The 25,196-nt window shown below is 50.4% G+C and overlaps 1 protein-coding gene and 9 non-coding genes across 10 annotated transcripts; 2 read left to right on the forward strand and 8 right to left on the reverse strand.

Annotated features, from left to right (window-relative positions):
- Positions 1-2,093: 2,093 nt before the first annotated feature.
- TRNAN-GUU (transfer RNA asparagine (anticodon GUU)) lies at positions 2,094-2,167 on the forward strand. The gene has a single exon. It is a non-coding gene; the product is annotated as a tRNA-Asn (tRNA).
- A 4,567-nt stretch (positions 2,168-6,734) lies between these two features.
- ABT1 (activator of basal transcription 1) lies at positions 6,735-9,074 on the reverse strand. The gene is made up of 3 exons (XM_062184911.1): positions 8,592-9,074; positions 7,639-7,841; positions 6,735-7,543 (listed from the first exon to the last, which is right to left on the reverse strand). The coding sequence occupies exons 1-3, from the start codon at positions 8,830-8,832 to the stop codon at positions 7,163-7,165; spliced, it is 825 nt and encodes a 274-aa protein (XP_062040895.1). The 5' UTR covers positions 8,833-9,074; the 3' UTR covers positions 6,735-7,162.
- Positions 9,075-10,318: 1,244 nt separating this feature from the next.
- On the reverse strand, positions 10,319-10,407 carry TRNAY-GUA (transfer RNA tyrosine (anticodon GUA)). The gene is given in 2 exon segments: positions 10,319-10,354; positions 10,371-10,407. It is a non-coding gene; the product is annotated as a tRNA-Tyr (tRNA).
- A 3,377-nt stretch (positions 10,408-13,784) lies between these two features.
- Positions 13,785-13,872, reverse strand: TRNAY-GUA (transfer RNA tyrosine (anticodon GUA)). The gene is given in 2 exon segments: positions 13,785-13,820; positions 13,836-13,872. It is a non-coding gene; the product is annotated as a tRNA-Tyr (tRNA).
- A 2,046-nt stretch (positions 13,873-15,918) lies between these two features.
- On the forward strand, positions 15,919-15,991 carry TRNAK-CUU (transfer RNA lysine (anticodon CUU)). Its single transcript has one exon. It is a non-coding gene; the product is annotated as a tRNA-Lys (tRNA).
- Positions 15,992-16,888: 897 nt separating this feature from the next.
- Positions 16,889-16,960, reverse strand: TRNAP-AGG (transfer RNA proline (anticodon AGG)). The gene has a single exon. It is a non-coding gene; the product is annotated as a tRNA-Pro (tRNA).
- Positions 16,961-17,700: 740 nt separating this feature from the next.
- Positions 17,701-17,774, reverse strand: TRNAI-AAU (transfer RNA isoleucine (anticodon AAU)). Its single transcript has one exon. It is a non-coding gene; the product is annotated as a tRNA-Ile (tRNA).
- Positions 17,775-18,227: 453 nt separating this feature from the next.
- On the reverse strand, positions 18,228-18,299 carry TRNAA-CGC (transfer RNA alanine (anticodon CGC)). Its single transcript has one exon. It is a non-coding gene; the product is annotated as a tRNA-Ala (tRNA).
- A 2,521-nt stretch (positions 18,300-20,820) lies between these two features.
- TRNAV-CAC (transfer RNA valine (anticodon CAC)) lies at positions 20,821-20,893 on the reverse strand. The gene has a single exon. It is a non-coding gene; the product is annotated as a tRNA-Val (tRNA).
- Positions 20,894-21,339: 446 nt separating this feature from the next.
- TRNAR-ACG (transfer RNA arginine (anticodon ACG)) lies at positions 21,340-21,412 on the reverse strand. The gene has a single exon. It is a non-coding gene; the product is annotated as a tRNA-Arg (tRNA).
- Between the last annotated feature and the right edge of the window lie 3,784 nt (positions 21,413-25,196).

Genomic DNA, 25,196 nt, shown 5'->3' on the forward strand with positions numbered 1-25,196 from the left:
ATTTATTCAGTAAATTGTTTTACTTTTTAAAAAATGTGTAACTGACATATAAAGTTATACATATTAATTGGCTACTATGTGATGTTTTGATACACATATCATTGTGTAATGTCCAGTCAGTGTATCTGTTTCATCAAACATTTTACATGTCTTTATGTAGATAACATCCCCAATCCTATCCTCTAGTTTTTTAAAACACAGAAATATATGTTGGCCTCTTAGGATGAATGTGGTAGAATTTCCGTTTTTGTTTTTCAAAACAGTTTAAGAAGTATTGGAGCTAATTCTTTAAATGTTTGGTTGAATTCAGCAGTGAAGTTCTCTGTTTCTGGACTTTTCTTTGTTAGAAGACATTTTGCTACTGATTCAATCTTGCTACTTATTAATGGTCAGTTTAGGTATATTCTATTCATTCATAACTCAATCTTGATAAGGTGTTTGTGTACAGGAATTTGCCATTTCTTCTAGGTTATTGATTCTGCAACATAACTGATCCTTAAACTAGGGACGTCCTGTAGACCGATGTCAAAGGGTTTTGTCCAGCACAGGGAAAATTGGAGTCTGAGGGTGATGGGGAGGCTAGTTCTTTCAATGCCCACATCACATTTCATCAAAAGGAGCCCCACTTGCTTGTTTGTGCATTCTGTGGATGCAGGGTGGGAGGGAGGAGTTAGGATTGATTGAAAAAAGAAAAAATCTATTAGATGTCAATATTTTAATAATAATGCATCATAACAATTTTCTTGTCATGTGAATGTTGACTGAGGTCATCTTCATAGAGCCTTAGTCTCTTTGTTGTGAATTGTAAACATTCATTTATGTTTAAGTATGTTAACATTTTGACATTCATTGCAAGTGAAATACTGCATTCTCCCCTTTTATTTTAATGTAGTGTTATTTTTGTTTGATGGAATTTATGTATTGAAAATACAACTGCGTTTCTGTTGTGGGCAAAAAAAAAAGAAAAAGAAAAAAGAAAAAAATCCTGAACAAGCCAACCACAAGTCCAACATGGAGTAGAGCAGTCCATAGAAGAAAGTGTGCTTCTCTGAACCCATGTCCCTGACCCCTGAGAGAGGTAAACACAGAGTTCTTAGTCATAAAATAAAGAGATGATGAGGTTTGGCCATTCCTAAATAAAAGCCACTCATCTCTCTGCTAACAGGTATCTTCATTCAAGTCCAGGGAGTCTTCCCTCTCAAAACTCCCAGTATTTGGCTGCTGCACCACCTACCCAGTCTCCTTTCCCTGTTGCAGCCTAGATTCTCATAGACACATCATCTCAAGGCAAAGACAGATAAATCGGAACTCAAAGCCAGGTGAATACAAGGAGGCTGTGTGTCCAGTACTTCAAACTGCATGCCTCCCACTCCCTGGTCCCTTATCCCGCTCCACTCTTTTCTCCGGAGAACTTGACAGCTCCTAAAATCCCACACAATTTACTTATTTATGTTTGTTATCTGTTTCTCCTCAGCTTGAAAATCAACTCCAGTCTCTCTCCCTTGCTCCGCTGATGCAATCGAGCATCGGTCAGTGCCTGGCTTTTAGCAGAGCTCGACCACTGTTGCCAAGAGACCAAAAGGACACAGGAAATCCAGGTCAAGTTCGCAGGCTGAAACCATAAGCAGGTTTGTGTAAGCACCACGTCCACCCACCCTACCCCACATCACGCTTCTGGCCAACCCACAGATGCTTAAAAAGGAGAAGAACAGGCACAAATTTAGAAAAATCACAATGTTCAGAATGAAAGCCAAGAGAACTATTAAAAGTTGTCCACGCTGGGATCTGTATTTTGTTAATGGTTCTCAAGTTTACTGTAGGGACATGAAGGGAACTGCACTGAAAAGGAATTCTGTCAGGACGTCTACCCTTGGGGAAAGCAGGCACCGGTCCTGCCTTGTGCCTCCCATTATGATAGACTTCTGGTCTTTAACAAACGCTGTTCCCATAGGAACGGTGAAAATCAAAGCATGCAGAGTTGCTTTTTTCCCAAAACACACCGAGCGAAAAGTTTCATTCTAAAATATACGGTTTAGATAAACAAACAAAACTGTAAAATAATTCCTTTGGAATAAAAGGCCCTCCATATCTCTGTCTCTGTGGCGCAATCGGTCAGCGCGTTCGGCTGTTAACCGAAAGGTTGGTGGTTCAAGCCCACCCAGGGACGAGTGCTCTTTGTAATTTCCTGGTAAATGCCGCCGCTACATTTTCACAATTTAAAAGAGGACCCTAGATTAGAATTTACCAAACTCCAAACGCCCCCACGTAACGCATTTCTGGCCACCTGCCAGAGCTCTCCAGGGGCACCAGCAGACTCAGGTTCCTAAGGATGATCTCGGGCACTTTCCATATTGTTAGCACTCTCTACCAAAAATGACAAAGTCCTCTCTCCTTCAACTCCGCAGCCCCCAATTCCACTTCTGGGAAGAATTTGCACCTTGACTGGATCTGTACTGTGAAAACTAACCCGGGTCAAGGTTATTATTACAGCGGGTGAAAGAAAAAGATTAGAGGAAGCTGCAGGGCCTGGCTAAATTATCAGGGGATAATTCGGGGGCAAAGGCGGAAAATACGAAGGAGCTCCCGCTACGGGTTTGCCCGGGGTGCTGGTAACTGAAGGTCACTGAAGGTCGGAAGCAGACCATGCCTGCCCCTGGGACAGGCTCAGCGAAGTCGTTACAGGAGCACGAGAGAGGCTCCTTCGCTTTCTGTTCCTGTCTGTCCCCGGCACTCGCTGGGAGCGGACGCCCCAAGTCCTCTTCTTAGCCTGTCCTCCAGGGCTTTGAGGCCCCTGGGCTGCGTCTACCGCGGACCTCGGAATGCGTTACCTGTTCATTCCGTGGTCTCCTCTTCACGTAAGAAATGATACCGCAAATCCCTGGTTCCACTGGTTTCCTAGGAAAAGTTCATTGCTTTTTAAGAATGGGTATTTCATTTCTTGCTTTCTCTTCTTACCCTAATGCGTCTATGTAACTATCAATTTTTGGCTTCCCTTTCTATTTTCATTAACTTTATTAAAAAGTAACATTTTTTTCTAGTGGACTATTTTACCTTCCCTGTTCACTTATTCTCTTTTTAGAAATGTCAGAACTGAAATATCTCATTCAATTAACATGTTTGGGATGTTTTGAACAACTTCCTTTTAAATGTTTGTAGTTTCCCCTCATTTTCATTTCTTCTCTTTTTTGTTTTTTATCTCATTTTCATTTTTTAAGATGTATGTATTTGAAAGGCAGAGTTACACAGAGAGGAAGAGACAGAGATCTTTCATTTGCAGATTCACTCCCCAGATGACCACTGGGCCAGGCTGAAGCCAGGAGCTTCTTCCTGGTCTCCCGAGTGGGCCCGAACACTGATTGCTTTCCCAGCAGCATTAACAGGCAGGTGGCTTGGAAGTGGAGCAGCTGGGACAGGAACCCGTGTTCATGAGGGTTGCCTCCCAAGGAGAGGCTTAACTCCTTGTGCCACAATGTCAGCTCCTTTTCTCACATTTTGTTTGAAGATTTATTAGCAGACCTGCGCCTTTCTCCCCTCCTCTTCCTAGCTGAGTGACCATTACGTTACTCTACTTCTATGAAATCAATTTTTTAGCTTCCCTATTTGCAAGAGAAAATGTGGCATCTGTCTCACTATGCCTCGCTTATTGTAATGACAGGATTTCATTTTTTTTCATTCCATGTGAGTAGTATTATATATCATATCTTCCTTACCTATTATGGCCATTTGGTTGATTCTTATCTTGCCTATTGTGAATACCATGACAGTAAATTGAAGAGAATGTGGGCATCTCTTCAGTATGCGGACTTTTTCTTTGGATAGACACCCAGTAGTGGAATAACTGGATCATGCAGCATCTGTATTTTCAGTTATTTGAGGAACCTCCATTCTGATTTCCATAACAGCAGTTCTAATTTACATTCCCAGTCACTATATAAGAGTTTCCCTTTCTCTGCATCCATGCCAGCATGATTTAAATTTTTCTGTCCTTTGATAATGGTCAGTCTAACTGTGAGGGGATATTTCACTGTAGTTTTGATTTGCACTTCCCTGCTGTTTAGTTTTTTTCTTTCCTATACTCATTACCCATTTGTATAACTTCTTTTATGTAATGTCTACTCAGGTCATTTGCCCATTTCAAAAATCAGATTGAGTTTTTTGCTGTTTTATTTTTTGAAATTTCCTCAGTATATTAACCCCTTGTTGAATGAATTATTTGCAAGTATTTTCTCCCATTCAATAATTTGGCCCTTCACTCTGCTGATTGTTTTGTTGTGCAGAAGCTTGTTAGATAATCTGATAAAATCCTATTTGTCTCTGTTGCCTGTGCCTTTGGAGTCTTACCCCCCCAACCCCCCAAAAAAAAATCACTGCCTATACTGATATCTTAAAGGATTTTCCTTATATTTTCTTCCAGTAGTTTCATATAGTTTTGGATCTTAGATTTAGGTCTTTAATGCATTTTGAGTTGACTTTTGCATATTGTTGGAAGGGCAGGAGACTCTAGTTTCATTTTTTTTTTTTTTTTAATTTTTTTGACAGGCAGAGTGGACAGTGAGAGAGACAGAGAGAAAGGTCTTCCTTTGCCGTTGGTTCACCCCCCAATGGCCACTCCTGCTGGTGCGCTGCAGCCGGCGCACCACGCTGATCAGAAGCCAGGAGCCAGGTGCTTCTCCTGGTCTCCCATGTGGGTGCAGGGCCCAAGGATCTGGGCCATCCTCCACTGCACTCCCGGGCCACGGCAGAGAGCTGAACTGGAAGAGGAGCAACTGGGACAGAATCCGGCGCCCCAACAGGGACTAGAAACCGGGGTGCTGGCGCTGCAGGCGGAGGACTAGCCTACTGAGCAGGCCTAGAGACTCTAGTTTCAATCTTCCACATGTGGATATCCAGTTTCCCCAGGCTATGAACCTTGATACAATGAAATTAGTTAGTCCAAAATGATTGAGTTTAAAATGGGAAATTCCACACTTCTAAATTTCCAGTGGCACAGAGGCTGAGGGTTAGCCTGCCTGGGGCCTGGAAAACCCAACAGCCATTTGGAAAGGGGGGTGGGGGGGGGACCTGCAGTTTGCTATTCACTGACACCTCCCATCCAAGATGTGGGACTGCCGAGGCCTTCCTAGCTCCCACTGTCCTAGGAGAGGCTGCTCCTTCCCAGTTAGAAGACAAGCTCGAGCATTCTTCCTGTCCCTGTCTACCCTTTCAGCCTTTCCTTGTGGATTTCATGCTAATCCTGCCTCTGCCCTCGCTGACCCTGCAGGAAAGGTTACAGCACCAGCCATTGCGAGCCTACTCTGGACATGTGTGCAAATGCTGCATCCTCCCAAGTGTCTTCATCCTAAGAGCAGGCTGAAAACAGGAGAAAACTAGACAACTTTCCACTGATGTTCACAGCTCAGTTCATGTCTCAACAGTATTTAGCATGTTGTAAGGGTTAAAGATTTAGAAAAGTACATGATGTTACTTCTCTCCAAGTTATTCAGCATCTCAGATAGTTTTTGGTGGGCATGGAGGTGAGAACTGTAATTTCAGGCAGTCTGCTGAGCTCATCAGTCTATTGTGGGGGACAGAGCACATCCCTGTGGGTTCCACCAAGGGTTTCTTCAATAACTTCTGTTACAAGACAACTTCAGGAAGACATTTCATGAGGAGTCATGAAAAAACAAACAAGATTGGCTAGAGATGTGACACACTCAGATTTTTAGAAAAAAGGTCACAAGGCACTCAGGAAACCCAACAACTCTTTGTGCCTGCCCCTCTTCCCCAACACCCCCCCCCCCAAAAGCAATTTCCCATTTCATTCTTTGAGCAATCAGCCCATTGTAGAGCCACAAAGACAGGGCCTCAACTCCTGTTGGGAAAGGAACCAAGTTGGATCCTGGACTATGTGGCAAGCAGACCCATGACAGAATTATGCAATTTACTACTCTTGGTGTTACATAAATAAATCTGTTCATATTTGCAGGTACACTTCCTGCCCTAGTCTATGAAATGTACCTCTCATGAAATTCATGCAATAACCATTCATCATACGCACAGTGAGAATGTTGGGACTAAAAGGTAAAATATTGAATGGAAAACTGTCTCTGAGCTGTTTTAGTGAGGAGACACAGTATTATTATTGCACAGTGTTACTTAATACTTTGTATTAAGTAAATTTATATATATATATATATATATATATATATATATATATATATATATATAAAACCCATGTGTGCAACAGGTTAATGCCCTGGCCTGAAGCACCAGCATCCCATATAGGCGCCAGTTCGAGACCTGGCTGCTTCACTTCCAATCCAGCCCTCTGCTATGACCTGGGAAAACAGTGGAAGATGGCCCAAGTCCTTGGACCCCTGCACCTGCGTGGGAGATCCGGAAGAAGTTCCTGGCTCCTGATCAGCACAGCTCTGGCCGTTGCGGCCAATTGGGGAATGAACCAGCAGATGGAGGAACTCTCTCTCTCTGTGTAACTCTTTCAAATAAATAAATAAATCTTAAAAAAAAAAAAAAAAAAAAGTGTGCTTTTCAAAAGGGAAACAAAATTCTGAGTGCAGAATTTTGAGGGAGAGGGGTCCAGTTAGAATGGAGGCTGAGAGCAGGAGGTGAAGCAAAATGAACAGATGGAACACAAGAAAAACTTCTAACTTGTTCAATGGGCTCCATCCCCCGAATCTAAAAATACGTAGAAACAGTCATATTCTTCCTTTTCTGTAAATAAATTTCAAAGATGGTTTCCATCCCAGTCCCACTTTATTAGCTGCTCTACTTGCTTTCAATTAAGAAACAAAGATGCTGCTGCCCCCTTACCTATGGTAAACACAACCTGACTCCCTAACAAGACGTTCCTCTGATTAGAAATAAAGGGCCTTTCTGGGACCAGCAAGTGGGAGTTTTAGGGAAACCCGGTGAGACAGCCAGCCAAAAGTCAAGCAGGGGAAAACCAACACCTACAGTAGTCATAACCATACCACACGGATTAGGCATTTCAGCCAGACACGTACAGGAGTTGGGAAGGAGGAGAAAGGAAGCCTGAAACACTTGCGTTTCTGGGTCCTCACCAGGGAAATACAACAAAATGTTTGCCTGTATGGTCAGTCTCCCTAGTGTGAGGTAGAACAAGAAATGCAGAGCCGGGGGCCGGGAGGGGTCTCCCATTCCCTCAGGAGTCCCTGACCCGAGAAGGTCCCTCTGTGTTCTCCGAGGGGGGCACAGCTCCGAAGATCTTGGCAAGGAGCCCTCGGTTGGAGCGTGCCTGGTCCTGGACTGCAGCCAAGCGAGCCCGCTCACGCCCTCCTGGCCGCGCTGCCTTCCGGGCCCTCAGCTCCTGCTCAGTGGGCCGCTGGGCAAATGCCCAGGAGCCATCCGGTCGGGCAGGGTCCCCATCAGCAGCAAGGAAGCGCTGTCCTCGCTCCACACTTCGAAGATAGAAGTCAGTTTCCCGCTTGGCTTGGGCAACCTCTGCTCTCAGGCGCTGCCTCCGTACTTGGCGCTCAAAGGCAAGGTGTTCACTGAGGTGGGACCAGGTGAACCGGTGCAGGTACTGTGGGCAGGAAGAAAAGGAGAGATCAAGGAGAAGAACTGGGAGACAGGCAGGGCTGGACAGGCGGACAGCTTGGCACATAGGCCAATCCTCACCTTGAGGTTCCACAAATCATAACGGAATGGGCTACGCCTGCGGGCACCCATGGGCGTGTTGTGCAGACTGGCCGCCACCCGCTTGGCTATGCGCTTGTCCCGAAACTCTACCCAGCCTTCGGTGTAGTCTTTGCTGTACTTTGACCGCTTTTTTCCTCCTGTGGCCGCCGCTGCTGCCTTTTTCTTACGTCTCACGAACCGATCTGCGTATCAGAGACAGAGCTGAGCTCCGGGACACGGCACCCCAGACGCGCCTCCCACTGGCCGCGCCATTCTCTTAGCTCGCCTACTGGGTCCCCCCTCACAGTCTCTGGAAAGAACGAACTGTGAGATACACTCTGCCTCACACACCCTTTCCTTTGTCTAGATCATCACTTCCTCAAACGTCACTCCTTAGGTCTGCCCTGAATGCTACCTAAAACTGGTACAGGGGCCGGCGCTGTGGCGCAGCGGATTGAATCCCTGGCCTGCAGTGCAGGAATCTCATAGGGGTGCAGGTTCGAGTTCCGGGTGCTCCACTTCCGATCCAGCTCCCTGGATTCAGGGACCCAGCTCCCTGGATCATGTGCCTCGGAGGGCAGTGGAGGATGGCCCGACTTGGGCCCCTGCACCCATGTGGGAGACCCGGAGGAGGCGCCTGGCTTCAGATCAGCTCAGCTCCGGCCACTGCAGCCATTTGGGGAGTGAACCAGTAGATGGAAGGCCTTTCTGTATGTCTCTGCCTCTCTGTAACTCTTTCAAGTGACTAAAATAGGAAAGTTACTGATGTTTTTATTCCAACTGCGCTATCGCTCAGCACATCAGTAAGCACAGAAGTGGGCGCACACGAGATCGGAACCCAAAAGGCCGCAAGCCCAGAACTAAGGGGCCAGTAGGCCCGCCCCCCGCCCCGCCCGCTCAGAGATCCCATTCCCAGCACCTCGAGAGTTCACAGAGCGTGCCCGCGCTCCTACCTTCCGCCTGAAAGAACACGCGTCCGACCTCTCCGTAGGCGCTCAAGAGGTTGCGCACGTGCAAGGGACGGAAGCGCGGCGGGATGTGGCCCAAGTATACAATTCCCGGCACCACCCGCTTCTTCTTGCTGCGGCCCGAATCTGTGGATTCCTCCTGGTCCTCTTCCTCCTCTGGTTCCTGCTCCGTCCCTTCTGGCGGATCTGGTTCCGTGGCTGCCTTCTCCGACTCCTCCACCTCCATGCTGGCAGACACAGGGAGCACGACAGCCGTAAAGCACCGTGGCGATTACGCACTCCTCGTGCGACGACGTGCTACGAGGGGCGGGACTAGGGCGGTGACTACGCAATGAGCGACAGCTTGCCGCGAAGGGCAGGGCCGAGGAAATGACAACAATGAAAAGACTGAAGGACGGAAGCTGGCCCAAGAGGGCGGCTTTGAGGGTGTCAGGTCAGAAGTGAGAGTCGAGCTGGGGGAAGAATGAAAAATCGGGAGAGCGGAAGTGACGCCTCTCCAGGGGTGGAGCGGCGGGACCGGAACAGGAAATGACGTCACAAGTACGGCGTAACACGCCCGGTTGAACGCACTTAAGAGGCGCGGGCATAGTGAGGCAGGGCTCCGGGAAGTTCGCGGAGCAGAGAGTTTGTGCCCTAACGATCGAAATAGCATTTTACGCAAAGAACCGGGATATGGTGTCGGTGACGGATAAGTCATCTTTATAAACTTCAATTTTCAATGTAAAACTAAGAGTTTTGAAGTCTCACATGACAGTGTGGAATATTTTAAATGTTTGAAAATGTGGTTTAACGTTGCAGATGTTATTAGGTTTACTTTCGAAATTTTAGACAGTTAACGATTTTAAATTTGATTTTGTGAATGTCTGAAGTAAGTGTGCGTGCGAATTATTTGAAGAACTTGGCTTGTGCCTCATGTGTGTGTGATAGTCCATGTGTGCGTTTCTATCACAAGTATTCGTCAGGTGCACCCAGGCCAGCCCGGGGCGGTTCAGCCCTCCTGTCCCAGGTCCTACCCGGCGGCCCCGGCGCGACCGCACTTCCCGACGCCCTTGCTGGGGGCCCCAACACTGGTTTTGCATCCCGACTCGAGCCCAGAGGGACAGAGCGGGGACAAGCACGCCCCCAGTTAAAAGGCCCTAGCTCCCTTCCAGAGATCTTGTGCGTTTCTCGCTTCGCCGCCTGCACGTGCTTTCATTTTAAGGCAGACAGGTGGTCTCCCTTAAGGGGGGTGGTGTTGGTGGCAGTGAGCGGATGCGGTTCCCTCCTCATCCTTTAACAGTGCCCTAGGAACAGCGCTGGGCGCCAGATCGCTTCCTGGCTGTGCAGCAAGATCCCGGGCGGGGCGGGCGCGTGCCGGGAGCAGACGGTGCCTTTTAAAAAAACTCCGAATGCACGCAGGCGCTAGGTGATGAGAGGCGCAGTGCTGCTTAGTATCTTCAGGACTCACCAAGATAGCACAGAGCCCCAAAGGCCGTAGCCAGCCCTAAACCTCCGGTAAAACCTGGGAGCGAGCTTCCTTTGCGCTACGCGCAGCGCACGCGTCTTCGCAGCTGAACCCGGTGGGCCGGGGGCTCCGGGTTTACTCGGGGAGCGGGGGAGGCGTGCCTGTTTCTGTTGGGCATATTTTGTATATGTAAATAATAAAGGTCTGCGAGTTTGGACGGAAAGCATCCTCGTTAATGCTGCTCTGTATTTGTGGTTCAAAACTGTTGTCCTTCGAGCCGGATTCGAACCAGCGACCTAAGGATGGCCGACCTCATGCCACTACAGTCCTCCGCTCTACCAACTGAGCTATCGAAGGACACGTGAGAGCGGCGATTACAACACCTAGGATAATGGATGGCCTGATGGTTTTTTGTATTCACCTGCGCTTCGGAAAGTAGGGCCAACTGTAAGGCAGTGTTCCCCGACACTGGAATTTCTATACATTTATCCGAGTACCGTGTTTTCTAGCTTTATAAATATGAAAAATGCATTGGGTTGTATACATGAGACATTAGGAGATTTGTGTATATTCCATAAATGAAAGCCTTCCGCGATACCTTGTCCCCCTCTAGATACCGCATAGCTAGGGACAGGCTCTGGACTGTGGCTGATGTCCTGTGCGGTCCACCTCCTCCTTCCTCTCAAAACTGCCTGGGTTGTCCCGTAAATTCTGTAGTTGTTCTAGGTACAGACAGCTGGGTTGAAGGGGATTCCGGGGTGGTGAACAGAGCACTGTCTGTATTTTCATACCTTTGCTATAAGTCAACTAGGAAATGGTGCAGCTTAACAACTAGTAAAATTTCCCTGTGAATCTTAACATATTGTTAGTCTTTATTTACTTCTTTAGAAACTCAGAGATTGAAAGACTTAATGCGTAATCCAATATTCCTGGAAACCAGAACTTCCAACTCAGCAAAGCCTCAGACAAACTGATGGCCCAAGCACAACGCATGGATATGAGTTATGGGATTGGGCTGATTGTCTTTTCCTCAACCTCCATCCATGGAAAATAAGCCGGGAGAAAAAGAGAAGCCACACAAAATTCTGACCAGCGATGAGTAAGGAGAAAACACGTGTGACCTTGAGCCAGTTTTGAGATGGATAGTGCTCTGAGTTTTGAACTTTCTTGTCTGAGATATGAATGAGAGTGGGAGCGAGCGCCAGGAAGATGCGGGGCTTCGTTCTCACCGTAGTTTTTGTCAGCTCTGATTGCAAAGAAAAAGCAAAAGGGCAGAGCAAGGACTAAAGGCAGTCTCCGCCGTCTTGGAAAGGCCTGCTGGGGTCGCCCTGCACAGCGTAGGGACAGAGTCACTTTCTCTAAAAAAGTGTTTCGCCTTCTCCATTTCAATTTTGGTCACCTTGGCCAATTTCACTGAAATTAGAAAATAACATTAAAGCAAACAGGAGGAATTCTCTGATAATGAAATCTCAAAAGAATATGCAGATGTTGGGTGGGGGGCTTTGTGTGAGTTTCCTAAAATGATGGCTCCCTGGCACCTGGAACAGTATGTGGTACCTGGCCCTGCACCGGCCCCGGAGAAAAAGGCAGCTACCTCCTTTGTCTTTTTGCAAGGACACCAGCTGTAGATCCGCCATATGTTGTTGACTGCTCTTGTTAGTATTTACCTTGGAAAAATAACTTGAACACCCTTTGATCAAACTACGGAGCCAGAATAAAACCAAGTGGGCCGCGCCCTCTCCTAGCCTTCCGCCTCTGTGTGATGGGGAAGGCCCGACACGTAGTGGGTCTTCAAGGATATCCGAATATGTTCCTGGTACCCATTCAGCCAACTGATGGAAATTTTAGGGGCGGGGGCGGAGATTGGCGGAAATACTGCATAGGCCGAGGTTGAACCTCATTGCTTGAATAAATTGATTTTCTCCTGGCTTCACCCTCAACCTTCCAGTCCCCAGTTTCCGAAGGTCAAATGCGGGGTTAAGCTCTTGCCCCATTCCCAAGACAGGTGTTTCTGGGGGACCCCGCGCTGTGGCCCAGGTGCACTCCACGATCTTCTACCGCCAGGATCCAGCACCGCAGCACCAGGTGTGGGCGGTGTCTGGGGCGGGAGTCTCCCCGCGGCTGTCAGGTCGCCGCGGACCTGCAGCTCCGCATGAATTGGACAGTCTGGAGTGTCCCGAGTCCAGGCTCACGGTCAGCTTGCAAAGGGGATAAAGCAAGCGGGTGGTGCGGCCAGGTGGGGAATTAGCTCAAATGGTAGAGCGCTCGCTTAGCATGCGAGAGGTAGCGGGATCGATGCCCGCATTCTCCAGTTTTGTGCCTGTCTTTTGACTTTGCTTCTCCTCCTCCGGTTAAAATCTTAGGGAAACCGGAGCCGTTTAACGACGTCCGCTCATTCCTAACATCGCTGCTGTTTCTTTCAGGACCTGTGCGGGAGACCCTGTGCGTGCAGGCGGTTCCCGCAGCCAGGGCTGAGTTCTGTGGGGGCGCACGTGTGTTTTGCATATCTGACTTTCTGTTTCTCCCTGGTGGATGGACAGCTCTACCCCTCGCCACATGTGTTCGAGTATTGGATTTTTATTTTCTGTATCTATTTTCCCCCGTCAGTTTCGCAATTTAACAAATGCAGTGCATGAAGAGCATGCGGGCGTGTTTGTGGTTTGAGTTCACTCGGGAGCTGCCACTTTAGCACAATCTCCAGCCCTTAATAGGAGTGGTTTCCAGTGCGTCTTGGGCAGAACTAGCCTGATTCAACAAACCTGGGCTTCTGTGTGCTTTATCGGCTGTCCAGGTAATTCCCGAAGCGTGGGAAGATTGATACAAAAAGTTTCGAGGCGCAAAATCCTCAGACAACTCTTCTTTACTTTGATTTAACATCCTTGTCATGACTTGGATCCGATATTTTTGTCATTGAGTACTCTTCCACAGGCACCCGGGATCTCATTTCTGAGACTGGGTTGCAGTGGGATTATTGCACATTACTGGGATTAGCGCAAAAGTAGCAAACCTGTTATACTCTACTTTTTCAGCGAATTCCACAAGTGGGTAGGAACTCTTCTGCATTTTTTCTCTTGTATAGTTTTTTTTTTTTTTTTTTTTCCTGAATGCACTGTTCTCTTCCAGCAGTGTTTTCAGAACTCAAAGCATATTATCATCATCTGTGGAGTTTTTTTTTTTTAATTACCAATTACCAAGGCCTAGGTCTCAACTCTAAAGTGGCACAAGTGCAGGCGCTTTGTAAAATCTCCCCGAGAGATCAAATCCCCACCGAATGTTCCTACGCCGGCCCTAGCTAAACAGAAGGGCGACTGCACCTGCCAGGGCGCGTGGGCGGCGGCGGAGGTCCAGTGTGCAGCTGACCGCTCCGGCCGGCAGGGGGAGCGCGCGCCCCACCAATCGCCGGCGGACCGGCGCGACCCCGCGGCCGCGAGCGACGCCCCCCTCGCCCCCTAGCCGGGCGGCCCCTGTGGTCCGCAGCGTCGGGGCCTGGGGGTGTTCACAAGGGCTGAATAATGTGAACTCCGGGATTGAAGTCTGATCGTACGCATGGAAAAAATCGTGTCGGAGAATAACTATTAAAAAATGCTAGACTTGCGGCGGATCGAGAACAGGTTTGAATGTATTTCCAACGCAGACGGGTGAATTGAAAAACGTGAAGGTTGGAAAAGACGAGTGGGAACTGCATTGTGTGCCAAGGTGAAGGTGGAGACTTGTAAAAATTGCAAAATGTAGATTCCTTCGAGCCGGATTCGAACCAGCGACCTAAGGATGCCTGAGAGCCTCCACTACAGTCCTCCGCTCTACCAACTGAGCTATCGAAGGAACCGCGAGCACAGCTCTCCTGCCGACGATGCCATCTCTGCGCCGCCCCGGTGCGGACCCCTGCGGCCCCATTCCGAGCGCAGACGCCCTTCCCCGCAGTCCGGGATCCTGCGGACCCCGGAGAAAACAGCACTGACGCTCGCGACGTTCCTAAAAAAATACAGAGATTGAATTCAAACAAGCAGTTCTGACCTCCACTTATACACAGAATTGGAAAAACCTTAATCTGCGATTTTAGCAACGTAGCGAACAGACGGAGGGAAGGGGCGGTCCGCGTTCACTCTTCCACGGGATAAAGAAGGATCTTTGCCTTTTCTCTGCTTTCTCTCCTTTTTTTTTTTAAAACAAGAATTAATCACTCAACATGACCTTTAACCTCATCTTTATTAAAGATGTGAGGCCGGTCTGGGTAAATTAAATATAACATTTGATGTCCTCCCCAAACTCAGTGGACTCAGTTATCCTATTTTATAGATACGGTTGGTGTTATCTATCTTATCAAAACACCCTTTCAGAGGGTAAGTGCACAATTCTTATGCAACTATCAAATAAACATTTCCGGAAGACTTAAGTCACTAATGAGGTAGCGAACAATAGGGAAAACTGTTTCAAAGAATTTACTAGTAGTCACAGAAAGGAACTGTGTAAATTCATGTTGTTAAATCAGACGCAGAACTGGAAAATGCCCCCACGGGGCAATTAAACTGCTACTTTTTCTATGGGGCAGGCAATTGAGTGTGTCCTGCAAAGTTCTTTCGCATGGCGGTCATTCATCTGCAGGCTAACATCTGGAGCTGAAAAGCATCTTACTCAATAAACAGATGTCCCACGAGGGACACCTGGAAATGTAAAAAGTTTTGACCATCACGACGGAGAAAAGTGCTTCTGGGACACAGCAGGTGCGCACGTGAACGCCCGCCCCGTAACGCACAGCACAGTCACCCACACACAGACTGATCTGGTACAAGTGTCACTGGTGCTGATGGCAAAAACCCTGCCCTGCTCTGCGATCCTTGGGCGGACCCGTTAGAAAATGCTGGAGGTCTAGGATGTCACTGACAAGAAATGCAACCTTTTTTTTTTCTTATTTCCGAATATTGGTAATTTAGACTCTACTGTAATAAAAGCGTGTTCTGTTAATATAAGCATTTGTCTTTTAGAAAACGGTTAAGGATTCTCTGAGCTCCAGGCTCAGGCTGATTATGAAAATAGAAAAATGTGCGCTGGGAGCAGTTACTGAAAACCAGGAGACAAGGTGGGGCTGCAGGAATCATTCCTCCCGGCGCTGGCGTTAAGATGTCTCTCCCTGGCGTGCTACGGAGATTAGTGCGGATAACTGCGGTGTGAACCATCCTAAGGCCCTTGTGGGATCCGAGGAGGGCGACTTCCTGGCCTGCGCTGGCCGCGCGCAGGTGTCCCGGGAGCTGCCCCTGCCTGCCCGCGGCTGGGCTCACTGGCGCCCCCTTCTGGCCGACGGCTGCTCCGAGTCCGCGGTTCCGAGCCCGGGATAGTGCAAGGCCCCCGACAGGCGGTCTGGGCTGGAATTCAAAACTTAGATGGCGAAAGCGATGTTTTTAACACAACAGGCAGGAAAGGCAAGGGGGGGGGGGGGGGTGATGAGACGGTGGCAGCAGGAGCCGGAGGCCCCGGTGGGCGGCAGAGCCCAGGGTCCTGTCTGGGCTGCAGCCTTGGGTGTCTGGGGACCACGCTCTCAACCGCGGCGACATGAGGGTCTGGAGCTCTGGGCCTGCCGGACTTGGGGTCACTCCTGTTGCATGCAGAAAACCCGACTGTTACATCCTGGGAACTTGTGTCATCTGTCAATCAACACACGTTGCTGAGAATGGGGGAAAGAGGGCGGATACAGAGAAAGTGGGCGCAATTTGTGCTAATAATAATTTCAGGTAATGTGTGCATTATTCGACTTTCATCTTATTTTACATATGAAACGAAAATAATCAGATCAAATCTAAAGTCCTGCATGTCCTGGCTTCCAAACAGTTTTATGTTCTGCTAATACACTGGGGACAGGCTTGTTCCTCAGGTGCCCGGCTAGCTCAGTCGGTAGAGCATGAGACTCTTAATCTCAGGGTCGTGGGTTCGAGCCCCACGTTGGGCGCTTCTTTTACCTTTTTAAACTAGTTCAACCTGGATAGCCTGCGTTTACCGAAGTTAGGCAGAGGGTATTTTTAGAGTTCATCGCCAGACAGCCGTGGGGTCCCGGACTCACCGGCTCGCCGGCGTCCAGCGCCCCCTGGCGGGCCCGCGCCTCGCCGATCCACGATTCCCGTCGCGGCGCCGAGGGGCTGGGCGCGTCCACTCCCCAGGGTGACTCTGAAGCGCACATCCCTCCAGAAAGCCTCAGGGTGCTGGGAGGAGCGTGCCGAGATGCCAGGGACAGATGACGGGCCGGCGTCTCCCGGGCCTGTCCACCCCGCCGCACTGCCTATCAGCGACGCGTGTCTCCGCCTCTGCTCCCTCCACCCGCGCCAGGAAAATACGGGTTCCGTGTTGCCCAGGCCCCTCACGCTTGTCCATGGTCCTGTATAATCAGCACACCGGCCTTGGCTGTGTTTTCATAGGAAGCATCGGGCAACACAAGACCAGGGAGTCTGGTGTGGCCGCAGAGGAGCGCGGGGCACGGGATCCCGCGGGGGGACGTGGGGGAGAGGGTGCGGGGCCCCTCCGGGCACGGGGCAGGGACCCGCGGGCCGAGGGTGCGGGGCGCCGCGGCCCCAGGAAGCGGCGCGACCTTGGCCCCTACGCGGCCGCGGCCGCAGAGGCGGAGTCGCGCTGTCGAGGGGTGGCCCACACAGCTCCTGCGAACACAGCCGAGGAGGCGGCCAGTGTCACTGCACGGCGCGTGGAAAACGGAACCGTGCAAAACCGAAAGCTCCTGGTGTGTTCGAGAGGGGCCATGTCCCGATGTCAGGCAGTTCTGTTCCAAGGAGCAGCGTGTGAAGCGCTGACTTGCAGAGCGCGCTCACGGGAGCCAGGGGCTGCTGCAACAAAACCTGGGCTCGTCCGGGATTTGAACCCGGGACCTCTCGCACCCTAAGCGAGAATCATACCCCTAGACCAACGAGCCACGTGGCAAGCGAGGCTTCCGCGATTTCCTAAATAGCGAGCACTTTCTTTCGGCATTACCTCAGGCTAGAATGTATGCAGCGGCTGCTGACACCGGCTTTATTTGTGCACCTTGAAAATGAAACCAAAATGCAAGACTCTGGGGCGCCGTCTGAGGCCCAGTCAGCCGCGCGTTCCCAGAGCCCGCGTGGAGCCCGGCCGTCCGTCTCGGCGTTTTCCTGAGGAAACGGCAAACCGCGACAGGAGGCATCGCTGTGGGGCCGCGAGCTCTCCGGTCCGAGGGAAGTGGGTTCTGGAGGGCGGGAGGCGAGGCCGGAGCCCTCACGCCGCGCGCCCACGGCGGGCAGATCCGCCCCGACGGCTCCGTCCTTCGCTTCCCGGGAAGTCGAGGCGGCGGGACGGCTCCTCCGGGCTGGATCTGCCGGGTCGGCGCACCCGCGAGGGCGCAGGTGGGAGCTGTGCCTTCTCGCCGAAGACTTCCTTGTTTCCAGGCTATCGCGGGGGTGGTGCTGGCCGCCAAGCAAATCGCTGCCACTCTGTCTACAGAGGAATTTAAAGCTGTGTCTGAGGCCACAGGTTTTGAGAGCCCTGACCCGCCGAGACTGCGTCCCTCGACTTCCGGGACATTGGTTTAGAATCAAAAGGAACTTGCTATTCGCCTTGTAACGGCAAACCTCTCGCGGCTTTTCCTTCTCTGTGAAAGTTGCAAAATTTAAATCATACCGATGCAAAAGCTTGAGCTGGCCCGTACGGGGATCGAACCCGCGACCTTGGCGTTATTAGCACCACGCTCTAACCAACTGAGCTAACCGGCCACCTGGTTTTCCGAGACCTAGAAATCCATCCAAGAAATGTTCTTGTGTGTTGATTTGTTTTCTTTCGTAAGACTCACGATCTGTCCAGCAGCGGACTCAGCGACGCCAAGCCGGACTTGAGGTATTTGTCCAGTTTTTTTTGTTCTTTGACGTTCGGGACTAAGTGCCCCATCCGCTCCGTTCCGTGCCCTCGAGAGCGCCCCCACACGGTCATCTTCTCTTGGGCAGGCTCTCCTGGGATCCCAAGCGCATTGTTTCAGATCAAGCTGTTGTCTCAAAAAAGCCGGTTACCTTCGACAAGGACTTAGCAGCTAACACACACCGCAGACCGGTAAGGAAGCGGAGGATGCGAGGCCTCCCCCGCTCAGCTCAATCTTTGACTTTTATCTCAGTAAGTAGTGCGGAGAAGGACCCGACCTATAAAAGCACGACTTAAGGTCGGGCAAAAGGATCTGGAGATGCCGGGGATCGAACCCGGGGCCTCATACATGCGAAGCATGCGCTCTACCACTGAGCTACATCCCCGACCCCGGAGCGCCGCTCTCCCGGGCTCTCCCCAGTTCTTTGCACCGAGTTCCACACGCTGCCCCCCGAAATTCCGTGTTCGGTGAGCGCTACATTTGAATCGTGCTTCGCCCGACAGCATCATGAAATAGTTCACGGGGCGGCATCTTTCCAGCCATGACACTTGTCAGGGATGGAACTAGCCGCTTGGGGCTCCGACCAGAAAAAGGCAGAGTGGAGCCCTTCTTTGTTGTATTTTTATTTTATTTTAAATTTGGAACACTTCTTTGAGCACTTCCGTTTCCTTTTCTTCGAAGGCAGCCGAAACCAAGCGCTGCTAAATCAAGCCTCTCCCTCTGTCCCTCGGTTCTCAATCTGGGGTGCCAAGAGTGTCTCTGACAAGGTGATCCAATTGCCCCGTACCGGCACCCACAGTGGGTCGCTTACTTAACTAAAAATGTCTTGTTTTGGCCCAAAAGTAGAATATCTAGGATACTGGGCAGCCATTGTTTATTTCACCGGCTGCAGGAGGGGTTGGGGTAAAAAGTCTCACGGAGTTAAGTTACCACCAAGAGGTGCACGTTCAGCTCACGTCCAAGTTCTCGTAGGGGCGGTGATGTTCCTTCCGGTGGTCAGCGACGCCCTGTTCTCCGGGGGGTGTTTCCAATGGCCAGGGGTCTTCAGCTCATGGGGAGGGGCGTTACCTGCAGGCGGGCAGTCAGGTTCCGCCCCAGACAGAATTTCCCCAACAAAATGCCTCTGGACAGTACTGATCAGGAAGGGTTTCTTCTATGGGAAACAAACATAACTCCGTGAGTCCGGTGATTAGAATGTCGTAGGGCGGCTGTACCAATCCCTCACCTCGGTGAATTCCTTTTCGGTTAGTCCTAAACGACAGGCAAAGACTCCCTGGCTAAGGGAGACGGACGAAACCCTGGATCTTGCTTCTGATCTGGGGACTGTGCGGACACCGGGCCTGAACCTCCAGTCCCGCTGGAACTTGGCGCAGGTGGAGATTGGGAGGGCTGGTGCAATGGTTATTGCTCCAGAAAGCCCCGCTGGGGACATTGCAGACTGCCGAGAGGATGCTCCCTGACAGCCTTCCCGCACGCCCGCCACCCACCTATTACGGTCCTTGTGGCGCTCTGCACCTCCCGCAACAAGCCGTTTAAGAAGGGACTCCGCCCGCTGCTTAGACGGAATGAAGCCTGGTTTCAAAGCCCCTTGGTGAGGCCCAGGCAACTTCGGCTGGCTGACAAGGTCGCAGCAGAAGGTCTGTCTCAGCAAGGCGTGAGAAGGACAGCTGCGGTCCTCTTGGTGGTTTTAGGTTTGTTGGGAACCACACTCTGCGTAAGAAAGCCGGAGCTTCCTGGTGGTCCCGCTAATGATAACTGTATTCCTAATTTTAGGGACGAGCGTTTAGCCTTATAATCCCCAAAATGTCCATTGCTTTGTAGAACTTTAATCAAATTAAATGTTGCTGTAGGATAACGGGTTGATGCTTTACGCAAGGTTGAGCTGCTTGTGGAAAAGAATTAAAAGGCAACAGGCTCCCTGGTATATACTTCCCACTAGAATAAAGATAAATGTTATTAAAGCTTTAATTCAATATGTACTACAAATACAACAATGGTTAGGATGTCAAAACTGTAGAATAGAACTAAGTGAACCTTTAGATAAGTACAATAAAGAAATTAAAGTTACAGAAAGAACTGCAAAAGAGGGGATACATTTTTAAAAGAGCCTGCTTTAAACATTGGGGCTTCTTGTAAAGATTAGATTAGGAAGGTGCTATTCTAGATTGTGTAGCCACTTTCTGCATAGCTCAGTAGCACTCCAGACCTTGGCTTGTGTGGGCAGCCCGTTATCTCGCACCTGTCTGTGACGGTAACCCATGCTCTGAACATGCCTTTGAAAATCAAAGAAATTGTAACTAGATGAAAATGGACAACAGACTTGTTATTGTAAGGAAGAATCACTATGTGACTTATGATATAAAAATAAAGTCTGGTGCTCGAGGGCCAGAGCCACGCCATCAGCCTTGCTGTGAGTGTGTCTCTCAGTTCTTCCTGTGCGACACCTCTCACACCTTGGGGCCCTTGGACCGGCTGGAGCTGGACTCCAGCTGGACTCCGGCAGCCCCTGTCCAGGCAGGCTCAGCCTCCACTCCCTCTCTTCCCACCCCCGGTCTGTCCCCCTTAAAGTCTTCCCTACTTTAGCCGCCTCCTCTCCTTATTGGGACCCTAGAATCCTAAAACTGGGCAGCCAGCTCCTAAATGAGAGGGAGCGGGCCCAGTCCAAGGGTGGAAATCCTCCGCTGATGCCTCCAAGGGCCCGGGCCAGCACCTGCTGCGGGGGCCGCGTGGTCAGGGGCCGGCTCCAGCCAGTGCGTTTGCAGGGTGCCCTGCGCTGCATTACCTTACACCGCGGCTCTAGCAAAAGAAGAAAAAACGAGCAATACGTACTTAAGTACGGACTCATAAAGGCGAAGATATATTTAAAAAGTTTTAAAGTGCTAATTCCGTTGAAAAAGTTAGAACCTTGTTTCCGCCCGGTTTCGAACCGGGGACCTTTCGCGTGTGAGGCGAACGTGATAACCACTACACTACGGAAACGCGGTGCCACAGTAGCCGGCGCGGGAGCATTCGCTGTGTCGCGGCCGCCGCTGTCTGCGCCCGGCGGCCCGCGTGGTGGAGGCGCGTGGGGGTCTCGGAGCCCGGAGCGCGGAGCGGGCCGCCGCTGCGTCCTGAGCCCAGAGCCCCAGTGATTTATTCTGCAAATGCCCGGATGCTCGGGACAAAGAAGGGACTCAGACTTCTGAGACCGACGCGTCCCTTATCATCGCTCGACCCAGAGCTCCAGATCCTCACAGCTTCACCTCCCTTGACGGAAGAAATAAACGCCCACCCGAGCCCTGCTCTGGCCGGCGCCGCGGACGGAGGCCGGGAGTCCATCTTCAGCGACTTGGCGGTCTCCGATGCCCGCCTCAGGCCGCCGGCCTCGGCCTCACTTATCTCGCGTCGGGCCGAGAAAAGGAGATGATAAAAAAAAGCGCCGCCATCGAGCCAGCCAGGAGTCGAACCTGGAATCTTCTGATCCGTAGTCAGACGCGTTATCCATTGCGCCACTGGCCCGCGCGGGGTATCTCGCTGGCCTGTGTCCTCAGAAACCAGGCGGCGCGCGACGCTGGCCCCTGCCCGCGATCGGCCGAGAGTCGCGCGAGCTCGGGGCGGGGTGGGGGAGGGGGCGCTCGCTCCACACGCTGAGCAGCAGTGCCCAGGAGGCGTCTCCCGCCTTGCTGGCCTGCGGAGGACCCTGGCTGGACCTCTGGCGGACATTGGAAGCCCCTGACGTCCTTCTTGTCTCGCTGTGGGCTGTTCATTTTTTGCAGGCGGCTCCTGCCGCGGGACCTACGTCTCCGACTGTGCCTCCTTCGAAGGAGCACAGAGCCCCTGGCACCCACACGGATGCTTGCAAACGCGTGTGTTTCTCAGTCCCTCTATTTCTGAGAAGCAGCAGTCTCTCCAGGCCTGGTGAACGTTGCAAAGAAGTCGAGGGCAACTGACTGCCTGCCGCTGAGAATGCGCACGTTGGTCATACGGGTTCAACAGCCGCTACCAAGAAATGCAGGTCTCTGCCCTTTCAGCAGAAACACCAGGGTAGACCTGGTTATGCATCCCTCCCTCGGCATTAGATAGGGTTCCTCTCAGGTTTGTACTGTTGGAACCACAACGAATGCATCTTTCCTTCCCCTTACACATTCTGGCTAACAGAAACCATTGCCGTCTTGAAACTCAAACAGTTTACCTAAGAATTTCAGGACCCACTGTCTTTCCCCACCTCCTACAGCCACTGCTGCTCCTTGAAAACTCACCCTGCTGGCTTGCAAATCGGGAGGAGCCTGTTTGGAACCAGAGTCCCCGCCTTCCTCCTCCGGCCTCTCCATAACCCTACTACATGCAGGACCTCTGTCCTCAAAGAGTGATGTCATGAGACTTACTAGTAACACTTGTCCTCAAGAATCACTTCCTATTAGTGTATTAAATGGAGGCTATAATTATGTCTCATAAGTTAGAGTTATGTTGAAGAGCTCACAAAGGATGTATCATCCTTGGGTTCTTCTTTAAAGACAATGAGGTTTCTAAAAGGAAAGGAGGCGGAGGAAGGAATGGAAAAGAGGAGGAAGGGGAAAAAGCTAAACCTTTGAGGAACGGTTCTCTTAGCTTTTTTATTTGTGGAGAATCTCACAGGAGTCCCAAAAGAGTTATGGAGCACCACTAACCCAAAAAGAAAGAGGAAAAGCAAAAGCAAAATGGAGTTACTAAAACTAAGCAAAACCAAAGTGGAGTTACTTAAGCTAAGGCCACATAGCACCAGGAACTGCCCGGGCCATCTGTCAGAAGCAGGCACAGGTGGTGAGCCTGATAAGGACTGGGGGACATTACATCATAGGCAGCAGCCAACCAGCCGGCTACTCCTTACTTCACCCACACTACTGCACCACAATTGGCCACACCCGGAAGACCCCCAACACACCATTGGTCACACCTAGACACCAACATCTGGTTGGTGACACCCCAAAGGATGAGCCTGTGGTTGGTGATGCACCAGGGCACATTCACCACCCACCTGTCCCAGAGCGGGGATAAAGAGGCAAGCCTCACACCTGCTCTGCATCCCCTCGGGGACCACGGCTCAGTGCCAGTGAAACTGCCCGAGTCTCCACTGACTGAAGCTCTGCGGGCCCCCCACTCGCTGGAGCCAGCCTCGCCTGGATGGCCCAGCCACTGCCGGAGCCGACATCGGAGCTGGACCAGACTTCTCATCAGTGACTTCTCCAACCCTTCACCGTCGAGCCTACTGCCCAGAGTGCCAGTCATCCCATGACTCCCGCCCATAAGTGACTGTTCTGAGATCCATCTCTCCGAGTGGTAATGGAGACTTTGGACTCTGGACTTTGACTTTTCGTGATCGTGATATGAACCTTGAGAATGCAGCATTCATATTACACCCTTAGCCATGAGTGTCTAGATTGGTTATGCTTTTATGCTTTGTATGTGTTATACTTATTACTATTGCAGGATATTTCTGGAAGTTGTCTTACTCCTAGATGTGTGTTATGACTTGTGGACTAAAGACATATTGAGCTGTATTGGCCTTTAGATGTGTGCATTGAATATATATTAAGTGGCATTGAATATTGAATAATAAATTATATTAAAAAGACTATCCCGAGTCTGTGTGATTCTTCCCCATGCTCCGACATGTCCCATTAGCCCTGTTGAGCTACCACTTGTGGCGATCACGACATTATTCCATTCTTTCTTTCTGTTTCTTGTTCTTTCTCAGACTAAACAGAAGGAGGAGAAAGGGGGAAGTGGATGGGAGGGCGGGTACCATGGGAAAAATTAAGAATTACTATGTTCCTAATCTTGTATTTATGAGAAACATACAAATTTAGAAAAAACTCAAAAAATAAATAAATAACTCTACTGACTCCCTGCATCAACTTTGCCCTGTGCACTGACTTCCAGTGCCTGGCAGCCTGAGCCCAATTTTGATTTGGTAACACTACAGCCTCCTATTGCCACTTGGTGATTGGAGACTCCCTCTTGAAATTATAATTTTAAATATAATGGAGAAAATAGGTACATAACAGATCACTCTGCATTAAGAGCAGGAGTTTTCTGTTCTGAAGAGGAGTGTGGAACAACTATACCAGGATTTTCAGAAATTAAGAATTAAGAAAACTGTGGCGCCTTCTGGTCTATTCTGTTCTCATCACATATTCAGAATGGAGATCCTAGGACCTCCCTGGAAGTCACAGGTCCCCTAATGCACCTACAAAATCAGCTTGAACCCAACTGGCTGTGTTAGGGAGGAAGTTAGAAATTACCCTATGCATGTGAGAGGGGACAAGGCATTCACAGACACTCTCTCGCAAGCGCAAGCACACCTTGGAAGCAGCCCCAGTATTTTATGCTCCAGAGTCCTGCCCCTGCCCTGATAACTTTACAGGTGTTCTCAGCCATCACCCCAAGGAAAGCTCCCCAGGGGAATCCTCTCTGCTCAACACCAAATTGGTTACCTAGCCTGATAATATTTGGCAATAGAATTTTTACATCCTCCAAAAGGAAGGTACCTATGGGAAGGTCCGCTGCTAGGGAAGATGGGGGCAGGTGGGCTCCCCAGTCTGATAGCACTTGTAGTGAAACCTTGGAAGGAACTTTGTCCAACTCACACTCAGCAAACCCTTTGTCCTGGAGAAGAGGGAGGAGGGGGGGAGAAATGATGGAAGAATTGGACCCCGATCCCTTATAAGTCCCGTTCTGAACACAAATTGCATGCTCAACTCTCAAGTTTTCCCTGAGCTGCCCACCTGACCTGAGAGGTGTATTCTCTCCCTTAAACCCTGTAACCTTGTTTTCCCCATCTGGAATGATTGAGAGCTCTCTCCGAGTCCATCTGGAGAGGCACCCGTCCATTCTGATGGATGTCTTTATCCTATTCAACCAGCTGCTTGCCACTACTGTCTGTCTCGCATCTTGCTGGAGAATTCTCTCAGGACCAAGTGGGTTATCTGACCTGATAACATAGGGCAATAAAACCCTCACAGATACCCTAGGGGAAGCCCCTGTGCCTGGCTCAGCCAGGCCCCAGCAAACCTGGGGAGGAATTTGCTAATTTACTCTCCACAAACCCTTTGTCCTAGAGGAGGAGGAGGGGAAGGAGAAACCTGGCCCCCTTTTCTTTATAAGCCCCAGTATAAACAAAGACTGCACGTTCTGCTCTGCTCTCTGCTGAGCCGCCCGCCTGGCCTGCCCAGGTGTATTCTCTCCATTCAACCATGTAACCCCACTCTCCCCCCCAGTCGGAGTAACTGGACACTCTCTCTATCCTTCCCATCCTGATGGATGC

Source organism: Lepus europaeus, chromosome 3 (assembly GCF_033115175.1).
Source record: "Lepus europaeus isolate LE1 chromosome 3, mLepTim1.pri, whole genome shotgun sequence".
Lineage (NCBI taxonomy): Eukaryota > Metazoa > Chordata > Mammalia > Lagomorpha > Leporidae > Lepus > Lepus europaeus.